The sequence below is a fragment of the Pseudonaja textilis genome, chromosome 1 (genome assembly GCF_049901715.1).
Source record: "Pseudonaja textilis isolate UNSWEBS1 chromosome 1, rPseTex1.2, whole genome shotgun sequence".
NCBI classification, from domain to species: domain Eukaryota; kingdom Metazoa; phylum Chordata; class Lepidosauria; order Squamata; family Elapidae; genus Pseudonaja; species Pseudonaja textilis.
Genome location: NC_141990.1, coordinates 96775007 through 96792516, shown reverse-complemented (window position 1 = coordinate 96792516; position 17510 = coordinate 96775007). Strand labels below are relative to the sequence as shown.

Sequence of the window (17510 nt, the reverse complement as noted above, 5' to 3'; positions counted from 1 at the left end):
GCCTACTGTGTTGGTCTATCTGCTTACCTTGGAGGCTACTGTGCCAGATACCATTTCACCTGAACACAAGGACTGTTTGCCTAGTGAGCTGAGGATTCAGCATTGTCTTGGTGAGAAAGGTATCATAGAGAGAAGATTACAAGCAGATAAGGACATTGTATTTACTGTAAATGGACTTGATAACTGGATTGATAATACTGGATAATGATATATGGACTGAATGACTATTCTTAATCTCTGTATGAATTAAATACCTATTTAAACCACAAACAGTGTATTTGTCTCAAGTGTGTGTATACTCTAGGGCCCAGCCTCACTCTCATTTGGCTGCCTGGCTTGACTGCTGCTGTGCACTCAGCTAAGGGGTTCATCCCCAAACACTAACAGTTATGCCACATTGTACCTTTGGAGAACCACTTTTAGAGGGAGTGAAAATTCATGAGGTTGCTGTCACCTATTTTGACTTTATCTCCTCTGTGCATGCCCCTTTTCCCTTATGATCAAGATCAACCAATGGAACACCTTGCCCTCGGAAGCTGTGGGAGCACCATCACTTGAGACTTTTCAAGAAGAGATTGGACTGCCATCTGTCAGAAATGGTGTAGGGTCTCCCGCTTGGGCGGGGGGTTGGCCTAGATGACCTATAAGGTCCTTACCAACTCTGATTATCTGTTATCCCAGCAGAACAGTGAGGGGTGGTTCAACATTGGCTTCTTAGCCACAATCCTGCAAATAATTGCCCTGTTTAATCTAAGGCCAATGGCTACAAAGGCAGGATTTTTGAAAAGCTTTCATTAAAAACACCTTTCTATTCTATGAATCCCTACCTCTGTGCTTTAAAAAAATGATAATTTTCTTCATGAGTTTTCATGAAGTCATATCCAATTTTTACTCAATGAATGTTTACTGATTTTTAGAAGTATACTGAATCTGCTTTTAAGGGGGTAGTACAATGTTAGAAAACAATGGACCACATCGAGACTACCCTCTCGTCAGCTGAATCATACCTTTTAACGTTATCCAATATTGTCATCTGGCTGCTTTGAAGTACTGCTGTGATTTATTCCTCTTCAATCTGAAAAAGATCTGAAAGACAGAGAATTGGATACATGTCATATAGAGTTTTAAATGGATTATGCCTGATTGTAGAATCTTCTGAATGTTTTCATTACTGAGGGAATAAGGTAGTGTGCCTATGGGAAAAGTTAAGTCTGTCTGTCATTTAAATCTCATTGATTTCAACAAAATTGAGACATGACTTAGTTCAGATTCAATACATTAGCTTCCACTAACTAACACGCCATGATGTTCCCGGGTGTCTGCAGATTTTCTCAGATATTTTATCTCCCAACTAGCTGAAACACACTATTAGAGTTGGGAGGAGAGAATACATTGGTGATTAGAAGAATATCTATACCATTACTATCTATTATTTAATTTCATTGTTATTATAATGTTCCTTGTATTGATTTTTAATTTCTATACCATCCCGATTTTCTGGCGTGTCAGAGTTTATAAATCTTACCAATAAATAATAAGTGCACTGAATTGCTTACTTTTCTTTTTGTTGACAGCTAATTGTGACAATTTCAGTGAACAATAGAGCCTTAACCTATTGTTCTTTCATCCTGTATTCATGAATTATTGTATTTTTAAGCAAAATTGCAAATCAATGCTTCCATAAGCATAACCTAAAACTATTACTTTGGCTTTGGAGCTAGCCCAAATTGTGATCAGATGCATAAATCAGTTCTTCCAAGTGGAGTCCTGAGGACAAAACAGCATTGGCTATGCATAACAGGAGAAATATCAGCAGATTCAGGGAAGTTTGCAGAAGTTTGCAAATAGTATCAAAATGCTTAGAAACAAGATGCAAGAGAAAAAAGACACAAAATAAGCACAGATAGAATTGAAATGCTGAATTGCATGTGATGTTGTGATTTTCTGGAAACTGTTGAACTAATTTGTATAAAGTAATGTGCCTCAGAAAGAAAGCTACATTTTCTTGTTCATTTGGGTTGTATTTATTGAAACTGACCAGTGAATTCCTTGTAGCAATATAAAAGGCAATTGATCTGCATCATTTGTTCAAAAAAACAAACAAACTAGGGTGCACTTAAGTGAGGTTCAGGCAATGTTATTTTATGCTAAAAATGTTATTGTTATTTAAAGACAATAACAACATGCTTACCATTAAATAAAAAACAAAACAAAAAGTACTAAAATCTGATATAATAATAAACTCTAGGAACCCAACCATACACGTTGGAAAATATTACAAAGAAAAAGGAAGTCCTAGACAAATATTGTGAAAAGAAATTTTTTTCCATATTACTGTTGATGCTGCATGTTGATTTGATGGAGGGAAGGAAAATCAACTGAAATGGAAATTATAATGAAGTTTTGTGAAAGAGAGTGTGGTTGACTGAGAGTGAACAAAATCACACTGCAAGAGGGAACTTAATTTATAAACTCAGGAACAACATCTTCCACCACTGTTACCACATGTCTTTGATCACACATTCATGCAGATACTTATGTCTATGACTAGCCCATGGTTTTTATTTGTTTAAACTTAGAAGGCTGCCCAACTCCCAAATGACTCTGGGCATCTGTAAATTTAAAAGCAAGGCAAATAATTACAAAAAATATGCATCCAGACAAAACACATATTCATTTATTTCATTAAATGAGTGATCATAGGATTGAATGCATGTCTATTAAAAAATAACTTGGTTGAGATAAAATGTGTATAGAATTACAATGTTAGTTTCTTCGTCACACATAATTGCTCCAATGATCTCTGCATAATATTTTGCATAGATTTTACTTTTGTCCTTTTCTCTGCAAAATTGTATTTGATAATGCATTACATCACAATTGTGAATGGCCAATGTGGACTATTAAGTCATATATTACAGTAAACAAACAAATAAACAAGTCTACTACAACATAATGGCTATGCTAATATGGTGAGACATGATGGAGTTTGTTTTCATGTGTGTGTCTGAGGGTGCTTAACAGGGGTGGGATCCGACAGGGTTAATTACTGGTTCGGTGATTTACAAGGTTTGGTGATTTACGATGTGCTTCCCTGCACTCGCAAGCCTATAAATTGTCATCAGCACACTGAATGCAGAGAAGCAGCCTTTGAAAAAATACTTTTTTCCTGCTTTTTAAACTGCAGCTGTGCCTCACATGGCAGCTGAAGTTGAAAAATCAGGAAATAAAGGTCAGGTAAGAGCCCGGACAGGCGGGTGGGAAAAACATCACCGGTTCTATGTCTGCTGCTCTTCAGAGCTACCGGTTCTACAGAGGTGGACAGAACCGGTAGAAACCCACCCCTGGTACTTAATACAATGGGCAACCCAGAAATTATAGCTTAGTCCTATATATGCAAACCAGAGTATAGTGACTTTTTCATACATTAAGTGTATACATTTGTGGTTACATCTGCTTAACCAAAATCCTACACAGGTGGTCCTCAACTTACAACAGTTTCAACAGTTACAACAGTTTTTTAGTGACTGTTCGAAGTTACAAGGGCACTGAAAAAAAGTGATTTCACAGGACCATTGCAACATCCTCATGGTCATAATATAGAACAGAATAGAACAGCACAGAATAGTCACTTTGAATGTACACTAATCGGCATACATTAAAATGAAATTTTGCACACAGCTCTCAAAGGGTCACTACCTCCAATAAACACTACATTAACATGACAAATACATACATACATACATACAAAATTATGCAATACCCACATACATTATATGACACAGAAAACACAATGTAGTTCAGGTACATGGCAAAAAAACAAATCTTGCAAGTTTACCAGACGGATGGCATAGGGGTGTGATGGCGAACCTATGGCACGCATGCCAGAAGTGGCATGCAGAGCCATTTCTGCTGGCATGCAAGCTGTCACCCGGAACAGACCTGCGCATGTATGCGCGCTTCCCGCCAACCAGCTGATTGTTGGGTATATGCTGCCCATGCACAGGGGAGATGAGCGGGGAGATGCGAGCACATGCGTAGGACTGCAGGGTGCATGGGGGGTGCCGCACTCACATGCGCAGGGGCATGGGGGGGGGTCAAGCACATTGCATTATGGGTATTGCATTGCATTTTTGGCATGCTAAGACAAAAAGGTTAGCTGTCACCGGCAAAGGAAACAAAGCTGTTACAGAATCTGTTAATCCTGCTAGAAATGTTTCAAACCCTCATCCAGAGGGGAGCAATAGAAACAGACTGGAAAGTGTGTGTGTGTGTGTGTGTGTGGTCTCTAACAATGTTTCGATCTCTAAGCACATAGTGCTTATAAGCAATACCCTGAATAAGGGGAAGTGAACTTCCTATAATCTTCTCAGCTGTCCTTACCACTCTCTGTATGGATTTTCTATCTGAGGCACTGCTGCCACTAAACCAAACAGTTATGTAGTTAAATGTAGTTTACATTCTGATGCTTGATGCTTAACAAAACTGGTTCATATTTATGACAGTTGCAGTGGTTCCCAGGGTCATGAAATCACCTTTTATGACCTTCTGACAAGCAAAGTCAATGGGAAAGCCAGATTCACTTAACAACGGTGCTACTAATTTAACAACTGCAGTGATTCACTTAACAAAATGTGGCAAGTAAAGTTATAAAATGGGGCAAAACTCACTTAACAAATTTCTCACTTAGCCACATAAATTTGGTCATAATTTGAGGGCTACTTCTATACAATGCTACAGAGTTAAAGATATTTCAGAAATATAACAAGACTTTAACACTTGCCTTTTAAAGAAGTAGCTTAAGGTTTGCACAACACCTGGTTTAGAAGTTACACATGACTTGGCACTATTAGTTTTGTGGCCCAGAGTTTCTTCCTTCCTTTTTTTTCTTTTTGAATTTGGGGTAAGTTAAATTAGCATCCATTTCATCCCTTAAAATCCCCAAAACGTTTTGCCTCCCCATGTTGCTCAAAACCAGGATTGCTGTCAAGCAGCAAAAAAAAATCTGCCTCTCTGGCATTTACCAAGGAATCCATTTTTAGACATGGGACAAGGTCTCACTGCTCGCCTACTGACATTATATATTCAAGCTTCCCAGCAAAGGTGGCCCAACAAAGACTTAGTATCTGTCAGGATGAGAAAGTTGCAATTAGAAGTTGCTGAGCTGTAAATGCTAAGACTTGCAGAAGGACAAACTCAGAACAGTGAATGGATGGGTGGATGGGCAGCTGGGACTGTTTCGTGTGAATTCGGCTATTCCAGTACTTATTCTCAAGGCGAAGATCCTCGAAGCAGGATTTGCTTACGGAGTTCTTGTTGCATACAAGTTAGAGATCGTCTTCTGGGGGCTAAAGGGGGAACTGAGGGCGGCAGAAAGTTAGAAGAGGTTCGAAACTGAGTTGCATAACGAGCGGCACCGGCACAGCATCCAAACTGCTCCTTCGCCTTAGGGTTGCAAGAACTTTCTATCGCTATAACGACCAAGAAAATCAAAACCGCGCATAGATAATAACGATTCCGAAACAACACTGGGAAGTGTGATCGGGCAGCCAACGGAACCCCTCGGCCGCGGTTTAAAAGCCCCCGGCTACACAAACCGGACGAGGATCTCTCTCTCTCTCTCTCTCTGGGAGCAGATCAGCACTTGTCCCCGGGAACGCAGCCCTAATCAATCGACAGAAGAGCAACGGATCGCCTTCCAGGCCAAGGAGTTGCGACGGGTAGGGCAGGCGGTGTATTGCGCTTGCGTAGAGTGGCCTGGCTCTCGCTCGCTCTCGCTCTCTCGCTCTCTCTCTCTTTTCCAGCCCCCGCCCCACCGGCTTCGCATCTTCTGCGCGGGCTCCCCCTGCCGGCGGAGGCAATTAGCGGGGTCGGCGCGTTCCATGGCCGGCGGCGGGGGATCATGACCGACTACGGGGAGGAACAGCGCAATGAGTTGGAGGCCTTGGAGGCCATCTATCCGGACTCCTTCACAGGTAGGGCAGCAAGTGGAAGCCGGCGCTGGGCGGCGCGTGGGTTCGCGGGATGACGGTGGCAGCGGCGGCTTGCAAGTTTCCAGCATGCGGTGAGGATTCTTTTGCCTCGCTTCTTCCTGTTACAAAGACTTTTCCCCCCTTTCTTTCTGGACTAATCCGTCCAGAACTCGATCCAAGCAACCACTGGCCGCGTCGCAAACCTGGTGTGCTGTGAGAAGCCCGAGCGGGTTTCACTGGATCGTGTGACTCCAGAAAATCGGATAAAGAATCCAGCTATTTGAAGCTCACTTTGGGTTTCCAGCTTTCCAAAGGATACGCGAGGCGGGCTCTGGTTCTCCTTTGGTACTGCAAGGAGAGGTTTTCTTTTTGTCTAATCTCACTTCTTTCTTCGGCAATTTATTGGGGAGCGGGGGTTTGCAAGAATAGGTTTAAGCTTCTCCGATGACTTGGCTTAGAGGAGCCTGCAACTCCTGTCCTCGGAAGTAGCCGCCTTAAAAAGTCATTCCTGCTTAGGTCCCGATGCCGTCATTCATTCATACTTGATTTGCTACACGCTTTGAATGTAAAAGCTGTTTATTAAAACATTTGTGATATAACCATCCTTTGGAATGTTAAAAAAAGAGTTTGGAATGAAGTTTACAGGAAAGGCATAGCCCAAAGTGCTTTAAAACCCGTAGAATGTAAGTTATCAGGTAGTGTTTTCTACCCAAGTCATGGTGGCTATGTAAGTGGTTAAGGCACTGGCCAAACTTTGATCCACTCAGCCACAGAAACTCCCTGGATGATTTTGAACCAGTTTCTTTTTTTCTCAGTCCAGCCTAATGTCCCAGGATGGTGTTGTGGGGACTCTATGGGCCACCTTGAATTCCTAAAGGAAAAGCAGTAGTGTATGTAAGATTCCTATCCTTTCACTCATCAGAAGCCTTCACCATTTTAATGGTCCTCCAATATTACTCCAATGTTACTCCAATTTGCCACTGTCCATTTTGAATGGTGGTATCCAGGACTGGATGCAACACTCTAAATTATTTTTGAGCAGAGTAAAATAGAGAGGAAGAGTAATTTCTTATTTGAACTCTGTGCTTAATGAATCCTGAGGTGGCATTTGCTGTTTTAGCAGCTGCATCACCCCCATGGCTTGTGTTGAACTTGTGGTTGACAAGAATCTCCACATTCTTTTCATATGCACCAAATCAGCTGTCTTCAATCTTAGGCTTGTGTTATATATACATTTTTTTCCTATCCAGACATAGCACTGTATATTTTATACCTTGTTTCTTTCTATCCTGTTCATTTCAGCCCATTATCTGGCTAGACCTTTAAAAAATCTTTTTCTCTTCTAAAATATAAGCTACCCCCCCTCCAGCGCTATGTCATCTGCAGATTTGATGAAGTGTCTCTTCAACTCCCTCATTCAATTAATTGATAAATATGAAGAACAGCACAGGACCCAGGACAGAATCCTATGGCACTCCCATTTGACACTCCCCTCTAAGCTAAAATGGCACCCTTAATGCTTTATGATGTCATTTAACCAATTCTGATCCCATCTAACAGTATTATCTAGCTCATATTTTCTCATTTTATTTGGAACGTATTGGGAGAGACATTGGCAGAGGTTTTGCTTAGCTCCAGGTGCATTATGACTACAGGTAGTTCTCATCTTACAACCATTCGTTCAGCAACAATTTGAAGTTCCAGTAGCACTGAAAACAAAGTGACTTACAACCTGTCCTCACATGTACAATCATCACCGCATCCCCATGGCCACATGATCAACATTTGATTCCTTAACACCCAGCATATATTTATAATGGTTGCAACATCCCCGAGTCATGTAATTGCCATTTGCAACTTTCCCAGGGAACTTCCGACAAGCAAAGTCAATGCGCGAAGTTCAGTATGTTTTATTTATTTATTTTAGAAAATTTATATTGCCGCCTGCTTGCACCTGGTGACTCAAGGCAGCTTACATGGATATAAACATTTTGCTTAACAACTGCAATGATTTGCTTAACAATTGTGGCAAAAAAAGGTTGTAAAGTCAGGTGCCTCTCACTTAGCCATACCTTGCTTAGCGGTGGAGATTCTGGTTCCAATTGTCATTGATTAAGTTGATGTCTACCTGTATTGGATTTGCCTTATCTACTAAGTTAGTAATAGTAACTCTGTCAAAGAAGGAAATAAGTTTGGCATGAACTCTGCCATAAACCCCTGGTTGTTCTTGCTGATTGTAGAATGCCAATCCAATATTTATAAAAACACTGTTTAATCATCTGTTTACAGTATAGATGTGACGTTGACAGGTCCATACGTTTTGTATCCTTCTCATCCACTTAATATTGGAACAATATTTGCTCTCCTCCAATCTTCTGAGACCACACCTTCCTCTGAGAGTTTTCAAACATGACTAAAGAACAACCCTAGATATAATGGATTCATCTATTTCATGCTCTGTGTTCCAATAGCTTCCTGCTTGACCAAACTAATTAAAAGGAGTTCTGTGGTGCGATCATGACACAAAACAAATCCAGCAGACTCTGGATTCAGAATTCAGCCTCTGTGGAGAATGAATCTAATATCCATTTTTCTCTATGGCTTACCGATCCAGTGGCATCAAACTATACACATGCCCTCCCATCTAGAAGGTCCGGGGTTCTTCATAATCCAATGTGGATTTCTCAGACTCTTAGTTCATTCAGTGAGTGCTAATAGCTCAGTGGTTTTTTTGCTTCTAAAGCATTTGGTCTAGCACTTTATTCCTCAGAGGGTACAGACTGTATAGATTTGACTTCAGGCTGCACTGATTGAAGGCATAAATTATCTTTTTTAAAAAATCATGTAAAAACAATCAGATTTACATATTAAATTGTTTTAAAGTGAAAAACAGAATTTCAGCAGTTTTTTTAACTGTTAGGATTAAACAATTTTACATGCCAAATTTGCAGCAGTATTGTTTAAAAAAAGCCATATAAAAAATAATTTTTCTTGTCGGTTCTTTTCTTCCACAGTGTTATCAGAAAACCCTACAAGTTTCACTATCACTGTGACATCTGAAGCGGGAGAAAATGATGAAAGTAAGTTGAATGCTTCTCAATGTTTATGTGGGAGGAGAAAAAAATCTCTCAGAGATAACAGTTTTGTACAAATAATTGAAAGTAAGAGCAGATTATTTCAGTATGGAGTAGTAACTGGCTTGGAAATCTGCAATGCTAATATTGGAGTATGTCCGCAGAAAATCCAAGTTTAAATCCTTATTTGGAAATAAGCCACAGGATTGCTTTGGGCAAGTTGCTGCCCTGAAGAGGTTTCATTGGAGTTTTCCAATAAAGTGAAGGTGATGGTTTGACCAGGTTCCATGTTGCCTTCACCCTTTAGTCAATTGATCAAGGAACCTGAGATTCATGGTACAAGACAAGAAAAATGTTACTTGAATATAGTGAAGATAATTTCATTGTATTTTCAAATCCCAGATTATAAAGTTCAAAGCATACTTATAAGTAGAAAACAAACCACTTGTTTGAATGTAAATGAGTTGTTTATAAATTGAAGCGTATGCATATATTTGGATACCAAAGGATATGTTAGATCTTGTCCTTCTAGCATAGAAAGAAAAATGGCCTCCAAAGGAGAGATCCAGTGTGAAACTCCTCTAATAGGTGGCACCAGGAAATCAGAGTTGGGGAAAGAGGAGGCATTCCTAGGAGTAGATTGAGAATTTCTTCCTCTTCTGTTTTATCACACATTTCTATGAATGTTAAAAGTTCAATAAATTAATTTTAAAAACCTTGAAAGGTGATTTAAAAAAGAAGTTAGAAACTGCTACTTCCTCTCATCTGCTGTCTGGCAGCAGAAATCCAACAGTGTTTTGAATGAAATGGATTGTTTTTCTTCTGATCTTCTCACAAGCAATAATGATATTCCTAACTAAAAGGTTAATATTAATAATTTCAGTTGGGCTGCTTTTTTTCTGTTCCACTACAGCTGTTCAGACGACTCTCAAATTCACCTATTCAGAAAAGTATCCAGATGAAGTTCCATTATATGAATTGCTTGCACATGAAAATCTTGAAAATAATGACATTGCAGACTTATTAAAACTATTGCAGGAACAGGTAAGAAATATTCAGAGCAAATTGTTTTTTCTTGATATCAGTAGTTCTTTAGCTTTTATTCAGTGAGTAAAAATACATGTGGCTTGAAAACCACAAGGTTATGACAAAACTATCAGGATTAGATTTTTCAAGTTAAAGATTAATAGGCATTGCAGCTAACACAAATGAATGTAAGTACTTCATAATTTATTTTATAAAACTTGAACTCACTGGGTATTAGGTGGGAGAGAAGTTAGAATACCTTCTTATAGAAGATATAAGTGTTTATGTAATTTTGTAATAGCTACCAATTGTTGATGTTCATAAACTTTGAAGTGCATTCGTAGGGCTGAAAAAAAAATTCAGTGGCAATCCACCACATTTTTAAAAATTCCTTTTGCAAAATTTTTTGCTGCTATGAAAAGCATATGAATTAAAACTGAAAAGTTTTGTTGGTGATATGGTTTGTTATATATTTCTCCCTACTTTGTATTGTGTTTTAAAGCCATTCTTACCACACTTCCTACATTTTTGTGTAACAGAAATTATGATTTTAACTCCAAGTTCTTTGCAAGTAAAGTTATTTTCTTTTTGTATTTCAGGCAGAAGAGAATCTAGGCATGGTAATGATCTTCACACTGGTATCAGCTGTGCAAGAAAGACTGAATGAAATAGTAGATTTAATAAAAACAAGAAGAGAAGCAGAAAAAAAACAGAAGGAGAAAGAAGCAGAGGAGGCAGAAAAGGTGATAAAATTCATCAACACATTGGTTATAAGAAAGAAAAAGTAGCATTTGCAGTGTCTGAGTCTGTAACCTGATTTTTTTTACAGTGTTTCTAATCTGATACAGGGGTCACTGAAGAACAAGGGTGATATTGATGGATGGATAGAGATAGATAGATAAATGGATGGATAGGCCCACTCATCCAAAATCATGCAAGATTATACAATATAAACCCATGGATTGTGTTTCTTGTTCCATTCTAAGAATCCAGTAACTTAATTGGTCTTTTTATGAACCAATATTCTGTTTAATGGAAGTATATATTTACATACATGTATGGGTGTGTGTACTGTGTGTGTACTGTGTGTTTGAACACACACACACACACAGACTTGATGGTCTCTTTGCAGAAAGCAGGTGGGAAACATGAAGTAATTCAGTATGACTATAAATGTTGACATCATAAACTAAATCACCTGAACTCAAGTTGGGTAATATTATGGTGGTTAGAGAAATGTTGGGATGTTGTTTTAGCCTGACCTATAATTAGGTAGGTCCAGTTTTAGGATACTTGCCAGCTATATAAATTTAGTATTTGCTAAAGTGTAGTGATTTAAGGTAGTACGCTACGATCCTGGATACCATACATTCTAGTCCTGCCTTAAGCATGAAGTCATCTGGGTGACCTTAGCCAGTCACTTTCTGTCAATCCTAAGAGGAAACCAATGGAAAACCACTCCCTGAAAATCTTGCCAAAAAAACCCTGCAAACAATATGTCAGAGTGTTTGCAGTGTGACTGCTATTGTGAAATAACCAAGGAGCAAAACACAGCACACAGAGGCTTAGACATTAGCTGTGGTTTATATACAAGACATATACAGAAATATACATGGTAGGCAAATACCTGACAAGCAATCAATCTTCTTAACTCTATACAGAAAACTCTGCAATGAAGAGAGAGGAGAGAGAAATACACACTCTAATGGCTGCCTTATATAAACACCTCTTAAAGTGGTAAAACTTCTGTGGATCCATACATAGAGTTAAAACAATATCTTTGCTGATTCATCCTTCTTGAATCAGTCTTACATTTCATCAGCCTTACATTGATTGCATCATTGCAGCAGCTGGTCAGCTCTTAAATCTCAATACCTTAACACAATACCCAGCAGTCAAAATGAATTCCAAGGTGTACATGCACACATATATATGTAAATGAAAGGCCACAATCAATTAGTTGCCCTTAGCAGAGGACAGGGAGTATTTGTTATTCTGTTGGTTTATGGTTGCTGAATGACAGTCTTTTTAAATAAGTGTGACAAATAAGGCTAATACAATCCCATGATCTGTATGTGAAATCTTGGTTAGATAGGTAAACTACTTACAAAACCACCAAAATGTTTATATGTGTATCTAATGACTATGAATATATTTTCATAGGATTACGTAATTACATACAGATTATTCTCAATTTAGGACTGTTATTTAGCCTAGAATTATGGTTGTAAGGTGTGCCAATTGTTAAGTGGACCATCATGTGACTGAGTTGATTTTACAACTTTTTTTTGCAGCTGTTGCAAATAACCAGGGTTGATAAGCAAATCCCTGGTTGTTAAATGAACATCACACTCGTTAAATAAACCTATTGTTTGCAATGAGCATTTTTTGCCAAAAATGGAAAGTAAACACCAGTTTCCAAGCAACCCCCCCCTTCATTGTAAATCGCTATTATCTGACAACTGCAAATGGCCATAAATGTTGCTGAACGCCCAAAATATGGTCACATGACTCTAGAGTGCATCTACAGTTACATTTGGCTGTGGATTTTCTTTAGTTGTGTTTGTTTGCTCCTTTGTTGTGCTATTTATTTATTTTATTTTTATTTATATAGCCATGATGGTAGTGATGATTACAACAACAACAATGGCTTTAAATCTGTGTATGCCACTTCTCACTTCCCAATGAAGAATCTCACAGTAATTGTTGTCAGTACTGTCCACAGAACTGTTTCAGGACAGTTCCGGCTGGGATTGTAGTTGCTTCTGTTTCCTAGCTGTTTATGTGAAAGTAGCTTTCCTTTGTTATGTTTTTTGGAACTTTATCTTATTCTTCTCCATTTGCCTAGCAATGCTTTCATGGCACCCCTGTCACTATTGAAAACTTTCTACGCTGGAAGGCAACATTTGATTTGGAACTTTTAGAAATTAAGAGAAAAAAAATGAAAGAAGAAGAACAGTGCGGCAAAAATAAATTAACAGGTGGGATATAATTGTCTTATATAAGCCATGTGCCTGATCTTGGATTGCTGGAGGATTTTTTTTTTTTTTTCATTTGATATATGAAATCCACACAAGCCATATCAAATTGGTTAGTCAGGAAACACAGAGCGGTGAAAAATATCAGTGTTCAAGAAAGCTGTCCAAATTATCCACAGAAATACAGAAGTTAAAAGTTGACACTGATAAATGTTTGAATAGATATTTTTACTGTACATGTGAAGAAATACAATGGTACCTCAGTACGCATGGTTAATTGATTCTGGGAGCACAATGAGTTATGAAAAGTGATGAGTCCCAAACAATTTTTTCCTGTAAGGAATAATGTAGTGAGTCACAATGTAGCTGACCGATAAGTTCTATCTTGTACATTGAGTATCAAACAAATGAGGATGGAGACAAAATTTTAATGTCAAAATGTGTTTACCAAATTCTTTGAGTTTCAGAGTAGTTGAGTATCAAAGTACCACAATATACAAAACTCCATACTTGAGTTGTACATGTTGCTAATACCATATACCCTAGATCTATAAGAGATAAAGGTTATCAAACTCAGTAGGGGTCTTCTGTAGGTGCAATTCTTCCAAATTATAACTTTCAAGTAAGCTTGGATTTTTGTCTTAGTTAACCATTGTATTAAACACAGAAAACCTAATTTTCTCTCATATAGTATACAGTAAAATATATTAGGGGTAAGGAAGTGGAGAAAGCCTATGCACATAACCGTTTTATTTGCATGTACACATCTAGACCAGACCCAAATTGTATCTAAGGGTCAGCCCCTAGGTGTAATGTATTACGTTTGTTTTAAGATAATTCAATTTAATGGCACCCCATATTATCTGATAGTGGAAATTATCTGGTCATCACTCTTCAGATTTCAAAGTCAAAAGTATTTTAGTTCCTGATTTTTGAACTGCATTTTCATTCTTCTGCGCCATCATAGCTTTATTTCCAGAGTTGCAATCTGAAGTGTGTGTGTGTGTGTGTATTCGTTATACCACTATCCAAATCAATTTACTTCTTTTATTCCTTAATAGGAAAGCAGCTGTTTGAAACAGATCATAATCTTGATACGTCTGATATTCAGTTCTTAGAAGATGGTAACCTTCTATTATTTTTACTTTAATTATTATAATAGTAGCTAACCTTTTTGGGCTCCCATGCCGAATGCACGTGCCCCCCCCCCCAGTGCGGTGCGCGTCTCTACACATGCACGCGAGCCCCCCCATGCATGCACGCACATCTCCCCCCGCTCCCTGCATGCATGCCAGATACCTGACAATCAGCTGGTGAGCAAGCGGCGCGCATGCATGTGCAGTGGGGCTCTTCCGGGCGACCTCTTGTGTTCCAGCAGAAATGGCTCTGCATGCCACTTCCAGTACGCATGCCATAGGCTTGCCCTCACGGCTATAGGATATAATTTTAATGGTAAAAGCTATTTACTATTAAATATACTGGCATTTACCACTAACTGTACTGGTATTTTCATATCAATTGGCTAAATTTTGCCTCCAATGCTACAGTAATAAAGTGGAATAAGCTACTTATATGCTTTTGGAAACAGACAGTTACTTCTGGTTCAGGGTAATGTGAAATCTGAGAGATATCCCTTTAACCAAAATATATTCTTACATCTGTATCTGCCCTTTTGTGATAATGAGCCTCTAGCACAGGGGTGTCAAACTCACATCACAGTGGCGTCACGTGACATATTGAGACCTTTCCCCCTTTGCTAAACCGCGAGTGGGGGTGGCTAGCACTGATATATCTGACCCACAGGTTGGGACTTTTAACAGCCTTGCCAGAAAAGAAAAAGCTAACTGAGCAAGCATGTCTGCTTATGTGGATGTAATATGCTAAGTTTTAGCTGAAATCAAATAACATTGGATCTGGCTTAAACTTAGAATATGTCTGAAAAACTCCAATTTTAATACCTGAAATATCTTTACTTAAAATTAATTGTGTCCAGACAACACGCTGTTCAGATAGACATGGAATTGTTTTATGTTCTTTAAAAGGAAAATGTACCAATAAAACATATATTCAAAAAAAGCTCCCAAACACCTGAAATATTCCCGATCCTTTATAGGATTCCATTTTGCTGATATCACATACAATTTTTATTTTTTTTAAAAATGTTTTGCTTCAACCATGAAGGCAAATAACTTACAAAAATCTGCCCAAGAAAACTGCAGGAACTAGTTCAAGCAGTTGCCAGGAGTTAAGACTGACTCAAAGGCATACACACACAAACACCTTTGGCATTATGCCAATATCGCCTACATGCCTAGCTGTAGATATTTTTCTTCCAACATAGCCTTTAAGCTTGATAATATAAGGGACAAAATTAACTCAGCAGATATCATAGGAGACAGAAGGTGTCACTATTGCTCCACTGTTATCTTTTTCTTCATTGTACAGAGATGTATATCATTGATTCTGCATGGTTAACTCAAATTCAAACTATACCCTGGAAATATATCCACTCCTTTACCCCAAATGCTTTTTTTTAGCTGCAGGCGACTTCTCAGAGGATCCCTAGCATAAGCAGTTGGAAAAGCAATTTGAGGAAAGCAGTGGAATTTTTCTCTTCCTCTGCTGCTTTAACTATTTTTGGCTTGCAGAAAATTATACTCCTTTTAAAAAAAGAAAAGTAACAACTTTTAATTTTTATGTTACTAATTCAAAATGATGAAATGGCAAGTATCAAGATATTTCCTGAACTTCAGAGCCATGCTATATGATCCCTGTATAGCAGGGATGTCAAACTTGATTTCATTAAGAGCTGCATCAGAGTTGTGTTTGACCTCCGGAGGCCACAGGGCTGTGGCTATGAAGGGCCTGGCCGGAGGGTTTGGCCAACTCAGCGTCACTCAAGCTCTGTTTTTGGCTGGCAACACTCTGCCAGCGAAAATGGAACTCAGGGAGGCCATATGTGACCCTCCCAGGCTCTGCTTTTGTTCCAAGGGCTCCTGAACCCCTCTGCCAGTGAAAATGGAACTCAGGGAGGCCGTTGCGGCCAAACACAGACCCTGGGAGGACCTCTCATGGCCCTCCCAAGCTCTGTTTTCACTGGCAGAGGCATGGCAGTCAGTCCTTTGCTGTTTCCAGGGCGGCCCTGTGGGCCAGATGTAAACCCCCCATGGGCCAGATCTGGATCCCGATCCTTGAGTTTGACACCCTTGCTGTATATGCCTTCTAAATTTATTACATGTCACATGAAAGAACACAATGTAAGCTCAACCCATTTGCTTGAGTTGATTATGTAGGTACAGACCGCCCACTGTGCAGTTTCTGTCTTCTTTGGAAATTATGGGTCCTTTGCATGCTGGGTCAGGTTTTTTTAACTGAGACTGCTAAATGGTCATTACAAGCATCACTTTTGTCTCTATAAAATGTCAACTTTATTTTCCTTTTCTCTCCCCCCCCCCCCCCAAGCTGGAAACAATGTGGAAGTAGATGAATCGTTGTTCCAGGAAATGGATGACTTGGAGTTGGAAGATGATGAGGACGATCCAGACTATAACCCTGTTCATCTAGATAGTGACTAGATCTGAAATTCCTCTATTAGCTATTTTGATCCGTAGGTCTGGTTGGACACTTATAGCCCGAAAGATGCACATGTGATTTGGATATCTTTTTCTTCAAAGAGAAGGACGAAGTATTTTAAGATCAAGTGACTTCTTTTCTGGTGGCTTTCATCCCTGGTAATAAACAGACTTTAACATTTGAGATTTGTGTCTCTTGTGTATTCCTGCAGAAAATGGCCTTTCTGGAAAAGCAGAAAATGCTCTCCTGAAATTAACTGCATTGTTGTACTAAAGGTTTGGATAAAGATAGTTGTTTTGAAGGTGATGCTTCCCCCCCCTCCCCCCTTCAATTATAAAACACAGTAGTTGATTATAGGAGGAGACTTCTGAAGAGAAATTGGCTTTCTTTTGTTTTGTTTGGAGCACAGGCCCCGCACACCCCACAGGCCACCAGGTTGAAGATAAGCGCCCTGCCTGTACCAGTGTTTCCGGCCTTTCAGGTGTGGGTGGGTGGGTGTGCGCATGCGCGGGGGAGGTGTCCAGCAGCAGGGGTTCTGTAGCTGGCCCTCCAAAAAGCAGGTGTGGCCGTGACACCAGCAGCAGGCAGAGACAGGTGGAGGCACGTGATGCGGACCAGAAACACCTGCTCGATCCCATGTGGCTGGGACTGGGTAGACGGTTGCCTGGCTCATCCAGTATGCCAATCTGCATGCCTCTCCCCTATGCCTCTGCCTCTGGCTACTGCCGCCACCACAGGCCAAGACAAGGTGAGGCAGGGGGTGAGGCAGGGGGTGAGGCAGCTGCTCCCAGACACCATTGGCCCGCCTACCCCATCCCTTCCCATCTGTTTTTGCTTCTGGTTGGAGAGCAGATTGTTGCTCGTCATCTTGGCTCTTGCCCTTGGCC

The 17510-nt window shown here is 39.6% G+C and overlaps 1 protein-coding gene across 1 annotated transcript; it reads left to right on the top strand.

Annotated features, from left to right (window-relative positions):
- The first annotated feature begins 5736 nt into the window (after nucleotides 1-5736).
- RWDD1 (RWD domain containing 1) lies at nucleotides 5737-16806 on the top strand. The gene is made up of 7 exons (XM_026726576.2): nucleotides 5737-5975; nucleotides 8987-9052; nucleotides 9960-10090; nucleotides 10672-10815; nucleotides 12921-13053; nucleotides 14112-14174; nucleotides 16513-16806. Exons 1-7 carry the CDS (start codon nucleotides 5903-5905, stop codon nucleotides 16623-16625), a joined length of 723 nt encoding a protein of 240 aa, XP_026582361.1. The 5' UTR covers nucleotides 5737-5902; the 3' UTR covers nucleotides 16626-16806.
- The last annotated feature ends 704 nt before the right edge of the window (nucleotides 16807-17510 follow it).

What these genes read in the sequence shown, in the direction of transcription:
- RWDD1 (XM_026726576.2), top strand. Translation starts at nt 5,903, where the DNA reads ATGACCGACTACGGGGAGGAACAGCGCAATGAGTTGGAGGCCTTGGAG. An exon ending in TAAAACTATTGCAGGAACAG is followed by an intron (nt 10,091 to 10,671) that starts GTAAGAAATATT and finishes TTTGTATTTCAG; the next exon opens with GCAGAAGAGAATCTAGGCAT. An exon ending in CGGCAAAAATAAATTAACAG is followed by an intron (nt 13,054 to 14,111) that starts GTGGGATATAAT and finishes ATTCCTTAATAG; the next exon opens with GAAAGCAGCTGTTTGAAACA.